The 17,031-nt window shown below is 40.3% G+C and overlaps 1 protein-coding gene across 2 annotated transcripts in view; it reads right to left on the minus strand.

Annotated features, from left to right (window-relative positions):
• adamts3 (ADAM metallopeptidase with thrombospondin type 1 motif, 3) overlaps window positions 1–17,031 on the minus strand; it is a 121,895-nt gene that overhangs the window by 29,003 nt on the left and 75,861 nt on the right. For both annotated transcript variants that reach the window (XM_059550202.1, XM_059550201.1), the window contains exons 10-15: window positions 14,315–14,447; window positions 11,680–11,793; window positions 11,450–11,595; window positions 10,323–10,498; window positions 4,226–4,359; window positions 1,653–1,776 (exon numbers count right to left, since the gene is read on the minus strand). In XM_059550202.1, coding sequence (XP_059406185.1) covers window positions 1,653–1,776; window positions 4,226–4,359; window positions 10,323–10,498; window positions 11,450–11,595; window positions 11,680–11,793; window positions 14,315–14,447 — 827 coding nt within the window. The remainder of the gene's footprint in view (window positions 1–1,652; window positions 1,777–4,225; window positions 4,360–10,322; window positions 10,499–11,449; window positions 11,596–11,679; window positions 11,794–14,314; window positions 14,448–17,031) is intronic.

Consider the following 17,031-nt stretch of genomic DNA (forward strand, 5'->3'; position numbering starts at 1 on the left):
TTGGGGTTGTATATATATATATATATATATATATATATATATATATATATATATATATATATATATATATATATATATATATATATATAAATATATTAAGAAAAAGGCTTATATTAAGAAAAAGGCTTATCTTACCCCACTTTCCTGTGTTTTTAGTAAATAAAATTTGAAAATAACTGTTGCAGTACTGCAAAACTAACTTGTACAAACAATGTAGAAAGAATTGCAAGATCTACTAGTCATTACGTTTATAAATAATTGGAACTGTAATTATTTACACGCATTATATTATAAATATTTTTCTATTGATCTGTTTGTCTGCACTGCAGGAACATCTATTTTGAGAAATTATAGTCTTCTCCCATTCAAAAATTATATACATCATGTTACAGAGAGAAGATTTGCAAGTGTGCAGGAAAAAAAATCCAGAGTTTAGTGGTGAGTGAATGCAGTGGCCAATCACGGGTGTTCGGGAAATCAACAGATATGTCTGTGATTGGCTACATTGCTCAGTGCTACGAAAACACGTTGTAAAGAATCTTGACACTTTCCATTGCACAAATGTGCACAGGAGCCTTTACCAAATTGGTTTTGCTAATATCCTGTTATTATAGTTTTAACTGAGGGTGCTTTTGAATGTGTGAGAAAATGTATGTGTGGCGTGAGAGCATGAGAAAAGTGTCAATTGCATGAGTTGGCAGCCCTGATTAAAGACATCTGGTGTTTCTGAGATGTCATATCTAATAAATAAACATATCATCATATATCAATTGTAAATGAACTAAAATCTAAAAACATCCCCCATTTATCACTTTGCTATTTTTTTCTCCCTAAAAGTAAAGTTAGCTCCAGATGTGTCCTTAAACAAAAGACTCTGGGCCCTATTTTAGTGATCTAAATGCAAAGTGTAAAGTGCACGGCGCAGGTGCGCTCAGGGTGTGTCCAAATCCACTTTTGCTATTTTATCGACGGAAAAACGGTTGGCGTGCCTGGGCACATGGTCTAAACTTGTTGTCCCTATTCTCTTAATGAGTTATGGGTGTTTTTTGGGCGTAATGTGAAATAAACCAATCAGAGTCTCATCTTCCATTCCATTTAAGAGCCAGTTGCGTGCCATGGCGGATTTGTCATTTACACGGCGGAATTTGGCGAGCGCAAAGACGGAACACTTTTCCGAAATGAAACAGCGTAGGCATATATATATATATATATATATATATATATATATATACGCGCGTTGCAGACCTGCCTATACTAACACGCTCTTTAAATAACAAAGAAAAAACATTGCGCCAGTCTTTAGACCAGGTTTGAGTTGGTCTTTGGCACAGTCCATTTTCAGCTCCTTAAAATAGCAATGTGGCAGCATTGCGCCTGAACACACCTTTATTTTAGACCAGCACACCCATTTGCGCACAAATGGGCACAAATGCATTTGCTAATTAAACGACGTGGCACTGGACGGGAAAATGCAAATGGCGCCAGACTGAAATTAGCAAACACACTTGCGCTGCGCATTGCGTCGCATTGTGCCAGGTGTATTATAGGGCCCTCTAAAACTTAATGACAGGGCTGCAGTATAGAATAAATAACCGTCTCATATAAGTAAAATACTGCACATCAATGGCCCCAGAAAGAGGAAAGTATCTTACCGGCTTTCTTAGGCACACGGGTAAAGGTTCCTTTCACAGTTCGGCAGTGAGAGTTGTCACCCCCACACACACCACACTTATCCGCCACCTTACTGGAGCCAATTTCCCTGTCACAGCCCACTTTCTGAAGAAAAGGAAGAGAGAGAGAAAGGGAGGAAGAGGGATATGCAAGACACACTGAGAAGAAGAAGGACCTTCAAGCTTTCATCTTTGGATATGTCTGCATCTGATATCATGAAACTATAGCTGCTTGTGCTGGTTTTGATGTGTCTCCTGTGTTGCTATTTTGGTCACAGAAAAAAAGTGTCACCAAAAAACATTTATTTTTCTTTCGAAAGTACAAAATGACATTGACACATATGAGACACACTGCAGCAGTTTACAGAACAAAACTTTTTAAAAGGTGATATATATCTGCAAATAAAGCTTCTGTACACTAAATAACATACTATCAATTATTTCCTCCTAAAAGCTTATCACTATTCATTGTTCATTACATCTACAAAAATCAATGTACTTCTATCAACCCCATCCAGAGAGGTCCATTCTTCAAACAACATTCATTGTGAAGTGACACTCATCTGTCAGACGTAGTTGCTCTGCGACAAACTACAAAGGCAACTTAAAACTTAAAAAGAAAATAGCAGGGATATACAGTGTGACAAATTTGCCTGCACTTATAACTAAAATGAATATGTGTAGATACATATTCAGAAATGTGTGATAAGTTTCAAACTGGTCTTAAATGCATTTTAGCAGTGGTGGGAAGTAACAAATTACAACTACTCACTTTTTCACAACTCAGTTACAACTCAGTTTTTTCGGGTACTTGTACTTTTTTGAGTATATTTTTAAAGCTGTACTTTTACTTGTACTTAAGTATAAATTAACTTTATTACTTTTAAATCATAGTTCGTTACTGAGTACGCCAACAATTTGAATTGATATTCAAATTTTTGACAGCACTTCAGCAGCCAATAAAGACATCCGATCGTAAACGAACCAATCAAAGCGCTGATATCTGAACTGGGAAAAGCGCCGCTGCAGCAGGTGAAGAGCTGATCAGACAGAGATGGAGCTCAGCATCATTCATGGACTCAGAGCATGGAGAAACAAACTACATGGTAGTGTTATCATAAATATCTATATTTTGATACCGATACTGAAATATCTGACACAGTTCCATTACGCATTTTCCACCGTATCTGAATACAATCACAGATACAATCTTCGTCTCTCTCTCCTCTATGAGTGAGTTTGACAATCATCCGTCTCCTGTCAATTACAGTCTGAAAGTCTGCATGGGATTGCAGGTATTCCGCATTATTATAATAATTTCCGCGCAAATGTGGTGAGTGCTTTATTGCGACATGAGAACGCTGTCATGTTATCACAGAAAACTGGATGCGAAATCTCAAACAGGCCTAACTTATACAAATGAACTGCTTATGCGCAGACTGTGTGCAGTCGCGATCTCTCCCTCCTTTTAAAGTATAAATTATTTCTCTTTGCTCCTGGATTAAATTTTGTCAAAAGTTATCAACCATTCAGAATAGATCTACACCTGACCGATGAAAATACTTCTATAAGTTTTATTGGTTGTTAGTTAAATGCCCCAGAAGGTCTTTAAAGGAACTTTAATTTCTTTACCATGTAAATTTATGCTAGAAATGTTTTGGAATGGGATATTTGTCTGATTTGTACTTATAAATATCCTAGTCTGTCTACTGCATCACTACATTGTACAGTCATTGAAGGTCACAGCCATCTGATGTTCCATTTATCTACATAAATAGGCCTAACATACTCTATAAAGCTCTTAAATCTTTGCTTGTAAATATTCCGTGTTGTCATATTTTGAATACCTCAATCTGAATTGAGGTGATATGTTTTATAATATTATTATTGATGGTGTACTTGTCTTTTTTTTTTTTTTTTTTTTTTTTTGTAAATTCAATTCAGTTTGAAATCAAATTTAAAATCAAGCTTCCTTGTGCTGTAAGTTACCCTATTTTAATACTTACTTAAGTACTGTTTTGACAGCAGTACTTTTACTTGTAATTGAGCATTTTTTCATCAATGTAACAGTACTTGTACTTAAGTACAGATTTTCAGTACTCTTTCCACCACTGCATTTTAGTCAACACAAGTCTGTGAGTACAGTGAGCCAGATGTGTACTTCAGAGTCCATCTACACTGCATGCTGGTGTTTTGCGGCACAATTTGGGACAAAAATAAGGCAATCAATAAAAAGGGAAGATATTCTGTTTGCCCTGTGTGCATCTTGCCAAGAAATTAATTCCCCAAAACAGAGCCCTAGCAGCTACAGACACTGACGTTATTTCACCAATATTCAGCATCAAATGCTCAAAAAAATGCTCATTCACTTATGATATTAATCTATTTTGTTGCACACCATTCTATTACTGTAGTCTGTGAAAAATATTACCAATATTAATTTTAATTTGTGCTAATGACATTTTAGCACACTATCACCAGTTCTAATATCTGAAAAAGGAAGCATAAAACTATGAAATAACACTTGAAACCCATAATGAAACTCAAATACATACCATACACTCTCCACGTACACAGATGCTATATGGGTCTCTGTAAGAGCACCTTGTCCCATCATGCACCAGCTGCTTCATGTAAGCAGCTTCACCTGTTTCTTTTGACTGGCAATAAAGGTGACATCTTTTGTTGGCTGAAAATATAGAAAAAAACATAGAGAAATACTATTTAATAAGAAAGACCACAAATTACAGCTGGACTCAGTTATGTGGACTGTTGTCTGCTGTATTATCCAATTAAAATTAAGTTATGGGAAATCATGTCACGGTTGGTAAACCGTGATCTCTGGGTTTTGCACTTTGTGGGTGAAGTCTGTGTGTTACGCATCAGCACTGATTAGTTTGTGGGCGTCTCCGTTAATTGTCATCAGCAACAGCTGTCACTCATTACTCATCCCTATATATTGGCTTGTCTAGCGTCTTGTGTTCGTGAGAGCGTTGTTTCATGTTTGTGACCTATGCTTTGCTTTCTTGTGTGCTTCTGCGTTGGATGTCCGTGTCTCCTCGGAACCCCGTCCACTCTACGCAACCCACAACCAAGCAACACCACAATTCACCACAGCGTCAACCACATGGATCAGCAGCAGGAGAGCAACGTGAACACTGGACGCGTGATCCAAGCGCTGGTGACACAGGTGTCCGAGTTCACCCAGCAGATTCATCAACTCACCTCTCCCACTGCGCCCACCGCACCGCCTGCGCCGCCCGTCCCCCGGGAGACCTCCCAGGACCACTTCCGGCCAGAGCCGCGACTTCCGGCGCCAGAGAGTTACTCCGGTGAGCCAAAATTTTGCAAGACTTTCCTTAACAAATGTTCCATGCATTTTAAATTGCAGCCCCTGCACCTTCGTGACAGAGGAGTCCAAGGATGCATTTGCTTTTACCCTACTCTCTGGCAGGGCCGCCTTATTGGGGACAGCGGTGTGGGACAATCAACATCCGTGTTGCGCCTCGTTCCACTCCCTCTCCGAAGAGATGAAACGGGTCTTCGATCGAGCCGCGGCAGGCAGGGAGGCCGCTCACCAGCTCTCGGACCTGAAACAAGGAAAATCATCTATTCCATTCAGTTCCGCACCCTGGCGGCCGCGTGCCAGTGGAACGAGGCAGCGCAGTGGGATCGATTCCTGCATGGGCTGGCCGACCGTGTTCAGAAGGAGATCTACCTTCTCGAGCTGCCCCCAATGCTCAATGGCCTAATCGACCTGGCCCTTCGGGTGGATGTTCGGATTAACTGCCTGGGTTGACAAGTCAGTCCTACACGCCATTACGTCTCTCCGGAAAGGGACCGCTTGAGTCGAGAGAACATGGTCGTTCCCGTCTACGATCACGAACCCATGCAGGTGGGTAGAGCTTGGCTTGGAGAGAGAGCAGCGGAGGTCCCAAGGACTGTGTTTATATTGCGGTGGCTCAGAGCATTCCATCCATTCATGCCCGGTAAAAGAGCCAGCCCAGTAGTAAGTTTGAGGCTACTATCGGGTGGGATCTCTGCCGGGAAGTCCTCAACCACATCATCGACTCTCCTTCCGGTGAAACTGCGGTGGGAGAACCACACTCACGACTGTCACGCCCTTCTGGACTCTGGGGCCGAAGGTAATTTCATTGACTCTCTCCTTGCACGTCACTTGAACCTTCCTGTCCTTCCTGTGTCTCATCCCATCACCGCATGTCACCGCACTCAATGGCCAGGAACTGCCACACGTCACCCACTACACTGAACCCATCACTCTGCTCACCTCAGGCAACCACAGTGAAACCATATCCTTTTACCTCATGGACTCCCCTGCAGCTCCCATTGTTTTAGGTCACCCCTGGTTAATCAAACATAATCCACGAGTGGATTGGGGTTCCAACACTGTCACCTTGTGGAGTGAAAGTTGTCATGAGTCTTGTCTGGTTTCTGCTTGTCCTGTTGTGCCTGTTTCTGTCTTTCAGAAAGAGACCATTGTGTTATCAAACGTGCCCGCAGAGTACTTGGACCTGAAAGAGGTGTTTAGTAAGTCCCGTGCTGCTTCTCTTCCTCCGCATCGTCCCTACGACTGTACTTTAGATTTAGTGCCAGGTAAGTCTCCGCCTAAAGGCAAACTTTACTCTCTTTCTATTCCGGAGAGGGAGGCCATGGAGAAATACATTTCTGATTCCTTGGCATCAAGGTTCATCCGCCCTTCCTCTTCTCCAGCGGGGGCGGGATTCTTTTTTGTGGTTAAGAAGGGTGGTTCTCTGCGACCTTGAATTGACTACCGAGAGCTGAACAACATCACAATAAAGAACACCTATCCATTACCGTTGATGTCTTCAGCTTTCGAGAGGTTACAGGGAGCATCCGTATTCACAAAATTAGACTTACAGAATGCTTATCATTTGGTCCACATCAGGAAGGGGGATGAATGGAAAACCGCCTTTAACACCCCTAGAGGGCACTTTGAATATTTGGTGATGCCGTTCGGGCTCTCCAACTCGCCAGGGGTTTTCCAAGCACTCGTTAATGACGTGTTGAGAGACATGGTAGATCAGTTTATATATGTTTACCTGGATGACATACTGATTTTTTTCTTCATCTCTCCAGGAACATGTTCAACACGTCAGACGAGTGCTCCAGAGATTACTTGAGAATGGGCTTTTTATCAAGGCGGAGAAATGCGTATTCCATGCACAGTCTGTTCCCTTCCTAGGGTATATCGTCTCGTCCGAGGGAATACGTATGGATCCTGACAAAGTTAAGACTGTGATAGATTGGCCATCTCCAGATTCCCGTAAGGCCCTACAGCGGTTTCGGGGTTCGCCAATTTCTATCGACGTTTCATTCGTAATTTCAGCCAACTAGTCTCACCTCTGATGGCCTTGACCTCCCCCAGTACTCCGTTCAGGTGGTCGGAAGCAGCCGAAACTGCATTTACCAACCTCAAGAGCCACTTCGTTTCGGCTCCCATCCTTGTATCCCCTGATCCCACACGGCAGTTCGTGGTGGAGGTCGACGCATCAGAGGTGGGGGTAGGAGCAGTTCTTTCCCAACGTGCTGCCTCGGACGATAAGATGCATCTCTGCGCGTTTTTCTCTCATCGGTTATCTCCTGCTGAACGCAATTATGACATTGGTAACAGAGAATTGTTGGCCGTCAAATTAGCTTTAGAGAAGTGGCGTCACTGGTTGGAAGGTTCAGGGGTACCTTTCATTGTTTGGACCGATCACAAGAATTTAGAGTACATTAGAACTGCCAAAAGATTCCAGGCAGGCTCGGTGGGCACTTTTTTCGGTCGTTTTGATTTTACTCTGCCGTACCGCCCGGGTTCCAAGAATGTCAAACCCGATTCTTTGTCATGTCTTTTTGATCCCTCCGCCCGCCTGGTGACTCCCGAGTGTATTTTACCTGAGAAAATAGTCGTCTCAGCACTCGTATGGGAGGTCGAATCGAAGGTCAAGACGGCCTTAGAAGGGGTAACACCTCCGCCCGGTTGCTCACCGAATCGTTTATTTGTGCCGGAAGAGTTACGGTCCGAAGTTATTCAGTGGGGTCACTGCTCTAACGTTGCTTGTCATCCAGGGATAAGCCGAACCAAGGGGTTAGTTAAACAACGATTCTGGTGGCCACTTATGGCTCGTGACGTCCAAGATTTTGTTTTGGCTTGCTAACCGGCCTCCTAATGGGCTTCTTCAACCGCTGTCTGTCACTTCGAGACCCTGGTCACATATCGCACTAGATTTTGTTACCGCCCTCCCGCCCTCTAATGGCATGACGGGCATCCCAATTCATATCCAAATTTTGGAAAGAATTTTGTAAGTTGCTAGGAGCGATGGTTAGCCTGTCTTCGGGTTATCATCCCCAGAGTAACGGGCAGTCTGAGTGAGCCAACCAAGATTTAGAGAGAATGTTGCGATGTTTGGTCTCCAAGAATCCTTCTTCCTGGAGCCAACAACTCTCTATGGTGGAGTACGCTCACAATTTGTTACCAGTGTCAGCCACGGGCCTCTCTCCGTTTCAGTGCAGCTTAGGTTACCAGCCACCAGCTTTTCCTAGTCTGGAATCTGAAGTCTCAATCCCCTCCGCTCACGCATTTGTCCAGAGGTGCCACCGCACCAGGACCAGAGCCCGCGAGACTCTGCTCTGGATGAGGGAGCGCACTAACGCCAAGGCCGATCGCCACCGATCAAAGCCTCCCGTTTACGTCATGGGTCAAAAGGTGTGGCTTTCTACAGATAATATTCGTCTCCGTTCCGTTTCTAACAAATTAGCTCCCAAATTCATTGGCCCATTTACTATCACCAAGATCATTAGTCTGCCTCAAACTAACTCCAGCGTACGGGAGGAAATTAAACCTGTGTTTTATTCACGTATTAATCCGCCTACCCCGGTTCCCCCGCCGCCGCGTCTCGTATTCGGTTAATTGTATTCTGGACTCGAGACGGAGGGGATGACGATTCCAGTACTTGGTGGACTGGGATGGTTATGGTCCGGAGGAGAGGAGTTGGGTACCTGCTAGGGACATACTGTATCACTCCCTTATTGATGATTATAATCAGCAGGTAGGCCCTTCTAGGAACTCCTGGAGGCGTTCTTAGAGGGGGGGTACTGTTACGGTTGGTAAACCGTGATCTCTGGGTTTTGCACTTTGTGGGTGAAGTCTGTGTGTTACGCGTCAGCACTGATTAGTTTTTGGGGGCGTCTCCATTAATTGTCATCAGCAACAGCTGTCACTCATTACTCATCCCTATATATTGGCTTGTCTAGCATCTTGTGTTTGTGAGAGCGTTGTTTCATGTTTGTGACCTATGCTTTGCTTTCTTGTGTGTTTCTGCGTTGGATGTCCGTGTCTCCCCGGAACCCCGTCCACTCAACGCAACCCACCACCAAGCAACACCACTTACCTTCGGCTCGCTTCCCCACAGTTCCTGTTTAGTCAACAGAAAAATATTACAAAAGTTTAAAATAATAGTTCATACAAAAATGAAAATTCTATCGGCATTTTACACACCCATACATTGTTCCAAATCTTTTATGTTCCAGAAAAGAAAGTCATACAGGTTTGGAGTAAGTTATGACATTTTTTTCAGCACAGCACTGTAATGGAACACAATTAAATGAACGGTGTGAATAGTGTGTGAATATCAACATGGTAATTTAGAAAACACTAGGAAACCTTTTGGCAGTGATTGGTCAAGTAACTTAACTTAATTAAGAAGCATGCCTTCACAATTCTGTTTGATTAATTCAACAGCTGAATAATGCACTTATTTTAAAATTAATGAGAAAAATCCTACCTCATCTTAGTACTTGCAAATACCAGCATACAGACCACATACACACACACACACACACACACAATAAGGTAGCTATGTTAATCTCAGAAGATATTATTTTATACTTTAAAACAAAGTGATTCATAACTTTTTATATTAAACTAAAATGTATTACATTTTTCAAAATGTAATTAGATTTTAATGTACATGAACTAGTGATCTGTTGAGTGATATTAAGGTTTGTATAATGAAAATATAATGAATGTATAATGAAAAAAATGAAAGTGTTCAAAGAATAGCAAGGTGGATTTTAGGAACATTTCTCAGTGGGTTTAGTGTTGAGCAATGTGGGCTTTTCATTTTGCGGGTTACTCAAAATCACATATCACATCATACTCAAAAGTATGTAGAAATAGCCCAAAGATATATGGCAAAGTACAGAAATTATAGAATTATAGAAATTGCCCGTTTCGTATATGTGAATGTTGAATTGAATGTGTGAATCCGTTGTTGTCTTACTTGGTCGCCATTAAAACTAGGGCTTCACAGAATGGTGGTATATACTGTCTACATGTAAGAGACATGAAGAAACATAGAGCAATGTGAAAATTGGATGTGACAAAAAACAAGAAAATACAGGCATAACCATGAACCAGTAGGGTAGGGACAATGTATTTTAGAGTTTAGTTGTATATGGCTGCCAAATCGTACACTCTCTCTTTTATGGGAGAAACACTACCAGAAAAAGTGCATTGTTGCACTCTATTTTAATGCTCTTGGAATACCATAACAACCTGGAATGTAAATATCTGTTTCATACATATACTTCCCCAAATTACACTGCTTTAAAATCTAACAATCTCACCGTCTGGGTGTTCGTAGGCAAGCCAGTGGTGTTTGGCATTCTGGTATTCAAAGTGGGAGTTGCGAAGTTGGCATTGCTGAGCTCTGAAGTCCTCGAAGTGTTTGGGGCAATCGTCTATGTTACACAGCTGGTATTCATAGTTCACCCCTGGGCAGTCCTGACCTCCATTAGATGGACTAACAGATAACATATAATGTTCAAACAAAGATCAACAAATTACTTAAAAAAGCAGTCAATATCCAAGGTTAATCAAAACAAAGTTCACTTCAAATGAACAAGTCTGGCACAAACAGATATTAACAAAAACACATCTATGGCTTCTTTCACCAAATAAAATATTTAGATCTGGATTCAGACAACCTAATCGAGGTTTGGGTGGAACACAAAATATGTATTACATTTTTACATCAGTTTAATCTCTGCAGCTTTCATTAATGAGCCTAACTTTAAATGTTCAATCATGCATATTTTCTGTAAGTGCGAGCATCTGCTCAACTCAAATGCTATTTAACATTTCCTTAACAAACACTCCTCAAAACTAGCACACTAATGAGCTGGCAATAAAAAAAAATACTTAATTCCTATCTCCCTTGCTTCCTTTATTCTCATAGCGTGCATGCAAATTAAGAAGCAGCTGCTCATTTGACTGTCACAAAAAATACTGTCTTTTCAAAAAGAAAATTACACTTACACAGCAAAGATGGCAGCTCCTCTGATTAAAAACACCCTGTGCAGTTTTTTTCTCAATAAAATAGATTTATGAATGTAAACAGGTAATCAGACTATTTCTTACTTTTATAAAATCTCTATCATTACAAAAAATGGAGCAATTTGAACCAATGCAGAGGTTATGTGGTTTGAAATATTAGAGTTATCGGAACAATACTGATATAAAGGACAAACTAACCTTTATAACAGAGGAATGCTAAGATTGTGACTGACCTTTCGTCTCATTGTGTCAATCATGTTCACCCCTGCTGCCTGTATGCTTTATTTCTAGACAGTAGTTTTTATTTCAAAGAAACTGCAACCATCCATATGATGACTGGATCTGATTATGAAAAGTACACTAGGGAGCAAGTGGTCTTCATTAGCAATTATTACTATGAGAACAGTAGATAACATACGCAGGGTTGTTGCACTGGCGGGTTCTGAAGCGGACACCCGTCCCACAGGAGCGAGAGCAAGAGCCATACTTGCTCCAGGCACTCCAGGCTCCATCTTGCTTTACTTGGTTGGCATTCTTCCACATGCAGTGACCTTTGTAGCACCACTATGAGGGGAAGGAGTGAAACAGAATCAAATTAGGAACAACAGGACAAAGTAGGCCTAGTAAAATGTGGACACATTAAATTACCTTCCCAGGTGCACATTCAGTCCCGTCCAGTGGAGGCCCTTTTTTGGTCTTGCAGAAGTAAGGGTTATCTGGATGACTGCACCACAGCTGCTTGCATGGATCAAATGTTCGAAACTGAAGAGAGAGAAAAGCAGTCCATGGTTGGTTTATTGGCTTTTTAAGAGAGTGTAACAGAAAATTAAATGGCGAGACAAATTTGAAAGAATTTTGAACTCTTTTGGCCGAGCTACAAAACCACCCTGAAAATCTTTTTCCTCCTAGAAATGTGCTTGAGATTCGAGAAAAAATAAAAATGAGGCTGAGGCTGCCAGTAGCGCTCTGGAGCTATAGTGTTACTGCTAGACACTCATGATGAAATTAATCTGAGAATGGAAACAGAGAACTTTGTTTACTGCAAATGACACATTGAGTAAGTTCCAATCGTCCGATAGTGTCATTTGAGCCAAGTGAGATTCCACAACAAAAAAAGAGCATATATGTTCAGTCTGAAGGGATGAACAAGTATACATCAATATTTTAGAGTCAGTCATTTTGTGCCACCTGGCACTATGTCTACACCAGGAGCATAGATGGAAATCCCAGAAGGGTCAGGGGGACAGAAAGCCCCTTATCTGAAGGAATTAAAAATAAATAACAAGTGTAAATAACAATGTTTTATACTTAAAATAATTGTGTAAGAAGTAAAAAAACACCAACGCAAATGGAATAAAATGCATTTTAATTTTAGAAACATTTTGAGTATTCCCTTCCCTTGCCTCACAGTTCTTTGGTCCAAATGCCTGCTTTCCTCTTTTACGTCACCTAAACACACAAATCCAGTGAGAGAGAACAAAGTCAATAGCTGTGGAACTCCAGTAAGTAAGGCTGTCAAGGCTATTTTATTCAATTAAACATAGGTTGAAGTGATTGTTTTCTCTTTAATACAGATGATGTAAATGTATTTTGTGATGAGTCCACTATGCTAGTATTAATAACGTTACCTGCTTGATGGTAATGTCTACAATGGACACGACCGCTGTCGCAGTGTAACCACAACAGCTTGAAGTTGTCTAATTTGGCACACTGTCTCCCTGCTACACTATTATTAGTAAGGTTTTCCTCTGTGTACACAAATCCTTACAAGTACAATTTTAGCTGTATTATTTGTATCCACTTCAAAAAATGCTCTTGAGAAATTTGTGATTCGGAATGCTAGTGAAGAAAATTTCAGAAATGACACTGTTGTCCATTGGAGGCTGATACACACATAGCTGCACTTCTGTTCACTACTTTTTCTTTTCATTAAACACAGCAGGAGTATGTAACACACATATTGCAATATAAAGGATCTAAATAGTATTGTGCAAGCAAAAAAATTATTAAAATAGCTGTTTGGAATACAAGACTGGGAGAGCGAACTAATAGATGATAGCTGAAATACTGTACAAATTTCATGTCTGAGTTCCCTGCTTCACCAAAATAGTGCTGCTTATTAGCAATGTCGTGTGGAGTAGAAAGGCTCACACATATGGTTAATAAATTGACAGATGTGCCCGGGGAGACACAACACTATATTGTAGGCACAGACAGGAAAGACTGTTTTTGTAAAATGAACTTCCATTTAAAGTCTCTTGTCAAGCAACTGGACTAAAGGATATCAGTTGTCTTTACCTCTAAGTGAAGCCAATTTCGATGTTATGTCATGTTAATTAAGTTGGCATTAAATGCAAATCACCCAATCTATTTTCTAAATGCAAGTTATTTACTTTTTTAATGTGAATACTTAATGTTTCCATATTTCTTTAGCCTTTTTGCTGACTTTTTCAATTTTATTTTAAATTTCACAAGCGTTGTTTGTATAACAAATTCCTCAGAGAGCTAATTAAAATGTAACTCTGAAGATGGGAGAAGCAACAAATAGTTGCTAACAAATATTTTGTTTACAAGCCCAAATTACAAATAACTGTTTCTAGCGACACTGACAATAGGGCCACTATTATAAAGTCTTCAGAGAACCAACTGTTTAAAGGATGATTAGTGGGTCATTGAAGGTTTCATGGGTATGTGAGTTTTTGCTGGGCTGTGGTGTACAGCTTGGCACAGACTGTTTAGGCATGACAGAGGAGCTGGGAGGAAGGATCACAGCATGCTGTTCTTGTTTACTAGTGTTATAGCCTTTGATGACAGAATGCCAAACATCTTGCCATCTGCTGGTTCTCAGTGTCAGGCCATAAACCAAGTGTGATGGTCTTTTCCTTGACACACTTTATATGTGATTGGGACTTTGCAGCACATATTAATTTCACACTTGAAGGTGTTTTGGACTTGGAGGGTTTGGGGGATTAACAGAACATAAAATATCATATTTAGCTTTGAAACTGTGTAATTCAAAGGCCAGAAACTAATGCAGAAATATTATAACAGACACGTGTATTTCTTTAAATGTTCCCATACATAAATTAAACCTGGCATTGAAATGTTTTAAAAAATATCTGAAGCACTTCCAGCTTAATTACTTTGGACAGAGACCTGAACGAGGCATTCGTTAAAATAAAAAAAATAAATTAATTTAAAAAAAAAACATTTTGGTGCTTGGTTTAATGACTGAGATTTATAAGATCTGTCAAGGGAGAATATAGCCTCTAGTCATACTCACTGAAGTACAGATTTTGTATCCAACTCCAAAATCAAAGCGACACTGCTCATCCATGGAGTAATTGATGCCAGGTAGTTCAGGGAGCTGAGGCCAGTCATGTTTGAAGGGATCGTCCAGCAGGCAGTCATATGAACTGTGAAAAACAAACAAAGTTACAACAGTTGTTTAAGGGAACTTAATAAATGGTATAATGTAAGCACCCATTTACTTTGGAAGCCACTTCTAAAGTCTGTAGCAAATGATAATCCTAAAGTCGACATATGTGTCCCTGGACCACAAAACCAATCTTAAGTGTCAATTTCCCAAAATATGAATTACCGAATGCAGAATAAATAAGCTTTCAATTAATGTATGATTTATTAGGATCTGACCATATTTGGCCAAGATACAACTATTTGAAAATCTGGAATCTGAGGGTGCAAAAAAATCAAAATACTGAGAAAATTGCCTTTGAAGTTGTTCAAATGAATTCTTAGCAATGCATATTACAACCCGAATTCCCGAAAAGTTGGGACGTTTTTTAAATTTTAATAAAATGAAAACTAAAAGACTTTCAAATCACATGAGCCAATATTTTATTCACAATAGAACATAGATAACATAGCAAATGTTTAAACTGAGAAAGTTTACAATTTTTTGCACAAAATGAGCTCATTTCAATTTTGATTTCTGCTACAGGTCTCAAAGTAGTTGGGACGGGGCATGTTTACCATGGTGTAACATCTCCTTTTCTTTTCAAAACAGTTTGAAGACATCTGGGCATTGAGGCTATGAGTTGCTGGAGTTTTGCTGTTGGAATTTGGTCCCATTCTTGCCTTATATAGATTTCCAGCTGCTGAAGAGTTCGTGGTCGTCTTTGACGTATTTTTCGTTTAATGATGCGCCAAATGTTCTCTATAGGTGAAAGATCTGGACTGCAGGCAGGCCAGGTTAGCACCCGGACTCTTCTACGACGAAGCCATGCTGTTGTTATAGCTGCAGTATGTGGTTTTGCATTGTCCTGCTGAAATAAACAAGGCCTTCCCTGAAATAGACGTTGTTTGGAGGGAAGCATATGTTGCTCTAAAACCTTTATATACCTTTCAGCATTCACAGAGCCTTCCAAAACATGCAAGCTGCCCATACCGTATGCACTTATGCATCCCATACCATCAGAGATGCTGGCTTTTGAACTGAACGCTGATAACATGCTGGAAGGTCTCCCTCCTCTTTAGCCCGGAGGACACGGCGTCCGTGATTTCCAACAAGAATGTCAAATTTGGACTCGTCTGACCATAAAACACTATTCCACTTTGAAATAGTCCATTTTAAATGAGCCTTGGCCCACAGGACACGACGGCGCTTCTGGACCATGTTCACATATGGCTTCCTTTTTGCATGATAGAGCTTTAGTTGGCACCTGCTGATGGCACGGCGGATTGTGTTTACCGACAGTGGTTTCTGAAAGTATTCCTGGGCCGATTTAGTAATGTCATTGACACAATCATGCCGATGAGTGATGCAGTGTCGTCTGAGAGCCCGAAGACCACGGGCATCCAATAAAGGTCTCCGGCCTTGTCCCTTACGCACAGAGATTTCTCCAGTTTCTCTGAATCTTTTGATGATGTTATGCACTGTAGATGATGAGATTTGCAAAGCCTTTGCAATTTGACGTTGAGGAACATTGTTTTTAACGTTTTTTACAATTTTTTACGCAGTCTTTCACAGATTGGAGAGCCTCTGCCCATCTTTACTTCTGAGAGACTCTGCTTCTCTAAGACAAAGCTTTTATAGCTAATCATGTTACAGATCTGATATCAATTAACTTAATTAATCACTAGATGTTCTCCCAGCTGAATCTTTTCAAAACTGCTTGCTTTTTTAGCCATTTGTTGCCCCCGTGCCAACTTTTTTGAGACCTGTAGCAGGCATTAAATTTTAAATGAGCTAATTAAGTGAATAAAAGTGTAAAATTTCTCAGTTTAAACATTTGCTACGTTATCTATGTTCTATTGTGAATAAAATATTGGCTCATGTGATTTGAAATTCCTTTAGTTTTCATTTTATTAAAATTTAAAAAACGTCCCAACTTTTCCGGAATTCGCGTTGTACAAATCAAATATAAAATTTTGATTAATTTACGGTAGGAAATTTATAAAACATCATGGAACATGATCTTTACTTAATATCATAATGATTTTTGGCATAAAAGATAAATAGATCATTTTGACCCATACAATGTTTTTTTTTGGCTATACCCTAGGTTTTGTGGTCCAGGGTCACATATGGTGTAAAATGAGCCTTGTACATTCTAGATGATTCATATGATTCATATCATTAAAAGATTGATCAGTGCAGGAGCATGCCCCCTTTAACTTCTAAGATGAATCGATATTTTTGGTGTAAATTGAAAAATCATTACTGGATAATGCTCAAAGGCTACAGAGAATAGTGACCACTTTAAACTCAAAAGATAACGCTGAAAATGCTTTTCCTGTCACAGAGAGCTACTCAACATCTCACTTGTATTAGCTGCAGTAAGTTGCCAAGATCCATTGGTAATTTACATCCCATCAGCCCTTGGCCATGACAGGATTAACCCTGACCATGAAGCAGTGTACAAATTCAAAAATCCTTAAGCGGCACTGGATGTCTTTGAGTGAATCAATGGGCTCAAATGAATAAATGACCTCAAATTGAGAGGTTTATTACAGAAAATCAGCCCAAATCCCATAGCC

Source organism: Carassius carassius, chromosome 5 (genome assembly GCF_963082965.1).
Source record: "Carassius carassius chromosome 5, fCarCar2.1, whole genome shotgun sequence".
Taxonomy (NCBI): Eukaryota; Metazoa; Chordata; class Actinopteri; order Cypriniformes; family Cyprinidae; genus Carassius; species Carassius carassius.